We start from the raw sequence: 6,542 nt of genomic DNA on the forward strand, positions 1-6,542 counted from the left end.
AAGTCTAAACCGCTTCAGGCTGAGAAGGGGCATATCACTCCTTGCATGAGTTCAGTTGTGCAAGAGGTAACTGAGGACTGCTTCGTGAGGGTTTTGAATGGAAATGGCAGTGGCTGCTGTCCTCTGTCTTAAAGTGCTGCATGAGAAGAGGGTTTGAACCTATTCAAGTTGTGAAGAGAAATCAAACCAAGTTTTCCAGTTTCTGCTGGAGCCATTTGTGACAAGTGGGCTCTGGTAGCCCTTAAATGGTGAAAATACACTGCTCAAATAGACAGCTACCTACAAAAGAGGACTCAGCGCTTTGAATCCCAAAGCGGGTGCAAGTGCCATATGTTCAGGTGATTTAGACAACTCAGATCTATAGAGGAAATGAGCTGGATGACCCCCTTGTGTCTTGTATCACTTCTTGGATAACTCTGGAAGTTCACTATTCAATATGTGGGAGCATGGAGTTACTGAATGGTGAGAAATAAGTCTCTGCTGGTTGTTGGGGAACCAAAGCATCTAAGGATGAATCCTCTTCATTTGTGAAGTTAGATTGCTAAGTCTTTACAGGTCTCCATGTGTTCCCTTTGTAGTCGAAGCAGATAAATAGACATGCCTATATTTTCAGCTATTTTAAAAGTATATCAAAAGCAGCTAAAACCCTGCAAAACTTGAGCACACACTAATCTTTAACACTCCAAGACTGCTCACGTGCATACTTGTATTTTGACACAGGGCAGGCACCCAGATTTTGAAGAGGTTATTGTATACCTATTGATATAAGAAACACATTTCACAAACACATGCAGTAATATTTTTGCATGTATTTTTAAACAGAGAAGGGATAAATACAATTTTTTTTTTTGCATTCGCCTTTGAAATTTCTTGAATCAGTCAATTCTGTAAACAGGACTTGGTCTCATTAGCTGTGAATTTGATCTGCTTCAGTAGCTCCTGTGTTGCCAATTCAATCCTATGAAGTGTGTTCTTATTATACAATAAAGCCAGATTTTCATAACTGCACATATGACAACATATAACAGGTTGGTATAAATTTGCAATGTAGACATGCTGAACTGGTGCAGCAGAGTTCATAACTCATATATGCAAGTGCAGTTGTGCTGTTTTGGTCTCTAATATTTATATCAATAGTACAGTCTGTTCACTCTTTTCCTAAAATCTTGTACTTTGCAGATACAACAAACTAAATGAAAAGAAGACAGAATTTCTGGAGAACATTGCAGTCTATGGAGATGCTTTTCTTCTATTGCCAGCCTTTTCCTTCAGAAGCAACACAGCCACTTCTTTTAAAGTATATCACACTCTGCAAGACTTCAAAGCAACCCAAAGGGCAATATTTTTTCACCCTACCTATCTGAAAAGTCTTGCGCAGTTCTGGAGAACTAAGGGTGTGAAAGCCTACCGTTTGTCATCTGGTTTTATGATCACTAGTGCTGCTCTTGAGCTGTGTGAGAATGTGAAGCTCTATGGCTTCTGGCCTTTCTCAAAATCTGCAGAGAAGATGCCAATCAGCCACCACTATTACGACAACCAGCTGCCTAAACCAGGTTTCCATGCAATGCCCAAAGAATACAACCAGATCCTTCAGCTTCATGGCAAAGGCATTCTGAAGTTGCAGTTTGGTAAATGTGAATCAGACTAAAAAGGTAGGTCACATTCTTACCACATAAAATGTCTTTATTTGAGTAATGTGTCAACAGAAAACTTGTTTTGTGAACAGTGTGGGTCTGTGCTTCTTTAGAGAGACATTTCTACCTTACACTCAATGAAAGTTGTGTTCATAAATAAGTGAAAGGTTGGAGTTTTCTGCATAAATATAATGTACCACAGAGTTGAGAAATGTTTTCTAATTGTGAACTTCAGGTGAGGAGCGTACTCATTATCACCATAATTCAATCAGAAGCGTCTCCTTGTCTCAGATATGTGTCTCTACCAGCCTGTGTTTGGCTTGGTGTCAATTCCCATGAACCAGCCTCCTTTGTGAATTTCTTTATTAAAGGCAGTCACATACTGTGATCTACAAGAGAAGACACCTAATCCTGGCACAGCCTTTCCAGATGTATACAAGGGCCAAAGTAAAGACTGAGATTGCCCCATGAAGGAGTAGCATGCATGTGTGCCCTTGTTCCCTCTTGTTAGGTGAAGATAAGTCTAGAGCAGTACGCTCTATCAACCCTGGGCTGCAGAACAGCTTGTGGACGGCACTGAGGAAGCTGCCATACACTACAGCAGATCTTGCTGAGGATTTTACCTTGCGGCAGCTCAGAATCTGGGAGTTATAAATATAGGATGAAGTGCCATTCCCTTTCGTCTGTCTTTTCTAACTGTCCCATCCCCCTTGGACCTCTGCCTTCTGTGTCTTGCCTCAGAGAAATGCAGTGCAGTCTGGCCTCTGACCTTGAGCCAATTTACCGTGTGCAGATTACAGATGACTTTGCAAAGATGTGTCTGCATGTTTTCAATCTTGATTTGCCCTGTTGACAAAATAAGACCTATTTGTATGCATACTTCTTCATCTTTTAAGCTAACTCAGAAATTCCTCAGCTCACAATGCTGTTGTCAGATCTGCCCTTCACAGAACTCTATTTTTCCAGGGGATTCAAGTTAATATAACAGTAAGTGAAATGTACAGTAGAACTACTGTTGTATACAGTATGCTTTAATTGGACTGATGTAATCTCACAACTGTATTACTCAAGTTAAATAAATTAAAATAGCATCATCTTCTTCAAGCCAGAAATTTTAAGTTCGAAAGCCAAGGGCTTTTCTTCTAGCTAGGTTCTGAAATGTGTTTGAAAATATCCTTTGACAGTATTTAGAAAACATGCTATCAAAGATACCATCAGACTCGGTTCATCATCAGAGACTGCTAAGTTAGCTAGTTTAAGCTAGCAGATTGCTAATACCAAGAAGGCAGAATTTTATTCAGTTTCAGTTTATTTGAAGAAACAGAAAAATAAACTGCTTTCATATATTATTAGAATAATTTAAAGCATGTGAGAAGGGTCCTAGAAGCCATCTAGTGAATCCGTTCTCCTAGTCCATGGCAGGAGATTGCCTAGGAGGAGGTGTATGTGTATACAGTTTCATGTGGCTAAGGTATGCTTTTTTGCTTCTAAAAAGTTGCAGCATATTGGAAAGGTTAAGAAATACATAACATATTTTTCTTAGTGGCTAAGCTGTTTATATACTCTGTAGTTTCCATTGTATTTATTCTTCCTATAATATAAATCGCTGGAGACATACCATGTAATTTTAATTGTAGTAACTACACCAGCAAAGAAAATGAAAGGCAGATCTTTATGAATATTTAATCTAGAGAGACGCAGATAGAAGCCACAAAAATGTTTAAGCATCTGTATGGGTTAATTAAATGCTGTCCACGCTTGACAGATTGAAAATGACTTCTGTGGCCAAATTTGCAAAATAAGCTATAAAATAAAAAACAACCAGACGGATAAGTTGTGCTGCCCTAAGATTTTTCTCCACCATGTCAATCACTTATATTTACAAAGAGAAACGTTAGCCCTTTAAAACCAAAGAAATTAAGTGCTTTCAGTATGAGCTACCATTCTGCTATTACCAACTACTAGAGACAATTGAAATTCTATAATGCGTATATTTCACTGAAGATGACATTTTCTAAAAATTGAACAATCTCTCTTCTCTTTTCAATTTCCCTTTTATCTTCTTCTCCCTGCTCTGTGCTCTTCCCTGTTAGTGTGTAGCTGAAGGTTCCTTACACCACTGGGTGCCCAGGGGAGTCTCAGGCAGAACTTTCCTCACACATTACTGGGACACAAAAGTTTGCTGCTGTAAACAAGAAGTGAAGGAGGCTGCTCTGCTGCAAGCACCTATATTGCCAGCAGCTAGCAGGTTCTGGAACAGTACAGGGAGAGCATAACTGCATCCCAATGAATCATTTTGGCAGTGTTGCTCCTAAACACCATCTTTGCCATTGTAAAGGTGAACTTTGCTTATTGCATAGAGGGAACTGTCAGGTATGAGAGCCCTGTAGAGCTGGTGCTGAACAATGTGGGAAAGTCCATCTGGCTTAATATCTGCTCCTGCGCTTTTATGATTATGCTCAACAGACATGTACATGTCTTCGCTAAAGCAGATACGCACCTATCACAGATGGTAAAATGGAAAATAAAACATCAGCAACTTGAAATGTGATTAAAATAATGATCTTTATTATTTTGTACTAAATTACCAAATCAGTTTTGCTATGGCCCTGCAGCTGAAGGAAGTCTTGTTTGTTCATTGGTTTAACCTGATAATCCTGAAGGGCATGTCATTATCTTCAAGTAAACATAAGTTCAGGGAGGGGAAATGGCCTGATTCATATTTTAAAACAGACAGAAAAATCTGATTAGAAAAATTGTCAGATGATAAATTAATCAGACTGGCAAAAATTTGATTGCCCAGAACCTTGGTTAAAATGCAAATTTTGTCTGACCAAGAATCCGTCAGGTTTTCTGCTTCCTAGGAGACAGCAGGGAAGATGAGCGTGTGCTCCTTTGACATACAGCACAGTAACATTAAGCAGCTGCTCAGAGGAGTCAATCAACAGAAAAAAGCATAGAAAGTAAGAATGGGACTGAGACTCCCTGAGCCTGGGGAAGAGAAGAGTGCCTAATCGTCCGAGGAAAAGGACTGAAGGAGGAGAGCTTGAGCAGAGGTGTGCTGGTGGTTAGGGAGTAAGTACAGCTGAACCTTTGACTGAGTATAAGTGTATGTTACCTGGAAAGTAAAAATTGGGACTGGGCTTTTTAATCCCAACCAGATGATTAAAAGCCATCTATTTCTGACAGAGGGAGCAGCAGTGTGGCCCTCCACTCAAGGTGGAGCTAGCAGGGCAGCATCCTGTAAAGCAGGCGGCTGCCTGCTTACTTGCTCAGGAATTAACATCAAAGAGAATCATTTTGTTCCAAACACTTTCAGTGTGTGATTTTTTTTTTTAATCTTGAAAGTTGCTGCAAACCAAATAAGTGATAAATGCTGTTATAAATAACCTATTTATAAATATAATTGTTATAAATAACCTATTTATAACAGTAGGATACCAACATGAGCTTAAATTCTGCTGAAATTCTTTTATGCCTGTGGTATCTCAATGTAGCTAGAGAAATATGAACTGACCCACAATACACTTTTAATTACCTTGAGAAAAGTGATACCACATTTTGAAAATAAGGACACCGCTGGATTCCAGTCAAGCAGCCAAATTTCAGCCTATCCTTGACTTGGGCAAGTATTATCCAGTGTGGAATTATTAGACGTTGAAAGAAAGGTCTTCTGCTTTAGTACCTACATAGTACAGCTTTTAAGCACACACTTTGCTCATGTGTTCAGCCACTAAGTTTGTTAAGAATAATGTCAGTAATGAAACAAGTGCATGAGTTGCTTCTGGTTTAGTTAAAACCCGACAGAATAGAAAAATATAGATTAAATCAAATTAGAATTTATGTTAGATTTCAAATCAAATGAAAAAGTATTTATAGATCTAGAAGGGTTTCATTTTGTTTTTCCACAGCAGAACTAGCCTGTTGAAGAAACAGGATAATTTAAATCTCTAACTATTTAAAAATATGATTAAGATAATATAATTTAGAATATACCCATATTCAGATTAGCAGTGGATGTGTCCCATGAAGATACTGGTTAGACCCAGCCTTGGTTAGCTTAGGAAGCCTGAAGAGGGTGGTGCAGGTGGGGTAAGTGTGAGCAGTTCTGGAGGTATTCAAATGAAGGAGTCCTCCTCTAGAAAGAGCAGATGCTCGAGCTGGATCAGGCACTAGCAGGCCAGCTTACCCAGGAGAGTTTTGTGAGCCTATGATACTGTATAATAAATGTCATAGACTCCCAGTCTGAAATCAGGCTGAAAGATGCAGAAGGTGAAATGCATACACAGAGGACTAAGCTTTTGGCTTATTTTGAATATAACAAGCAGTTTTCCTACTATACAAGAAATATGAATAACATATTTTATTGTTTTAATTCCAGGGTGATGATCCTAAGGAGACAATTTGTGTATATCTCAGCAGTTCGGTGTTGGATTTGGTCTGATGTGATTTTGTGAGCATTAAACTGCATTATTACGATAGAGAAATATTTTACACTTGGGGAGAAAAGGAAGTGATTTTTCACACAGTGACTGCTACATGTCTGAATTTTGAGTAATCGTTTTTTTAAATACAAAATAGCATTTATTTGGGAAATTCTGAAACTCCTGACTATTGGTTTAATTGTAGCAAAGCACAATCTCAGGATGGTGGCAATATGTGATATACGTCATGTTTGGCATCTTAAAGTATCATTAAAACATTTTGACATAAGATCTCTGGTTTTGTTAGTATCATGTAATGCAGGCAATAGTCTCTGTATGGTAGCTGAATGAGTTGGCAGTGAACATTTTCAATTAAGAACTTGATCCTGTAAACACTAGCATTTGTCTACATGAGAAAGGTGATGAGAAGAGCTACAGAGGAGTAATTAATTCAGAGCCGTGTCATTCTTAGTTTGTCCCAGGG

General features: G+C 38.6%; 1 protein-coding gene across 1 annotated transcript in view; it reads left to right on the forward strand.

Annotated features, from left to right (window-relative positions):
* Positions 1 to 6,043, forward strand: part of ST8SIA6 (ST8 alpha-N-acetyl-neuraminide alpha-2,8-sialyltransferase 6) — a 37,747-nt gene extending 31,704 nt beyond the window's left edge. Inside the window, exons 8-9 of the mRNA XM_075705722.1 lie at positions 1,180 to 1,652; positions 6,016 to 6,043. Coding sequence (XP_075561837.1) covers positions 1,180 to 1,648 — 469 coding nt within the window. The 3' untranslated portion in view covers positions 1,649 to 1,652; positions 6,016 to 6,043. The remainder of the gene's footprint in view (positions 1 to 1,179; positions 1,653 to 6,015) is intronic.
* The last annotated feature ends 499 nt before the right edge of the window (positions 6,044 to 6,542 follow it).

The sequence above is a fragment of the Pelecanus crispus genome, chromosome 2, assembly GCF_030463565.1.
Source record: "Pelecanus crispus isolate bPelCri1 chromosome 2, bPelCri1.pri, whole genome shotgun sequence".
Classification (NCBI taxonomy): Eukaryota; Metazoa; Chordata; class Aves; order Pelecaniformes; family Pelecanidae; genus Pelecanus; species Pelecanus crispus.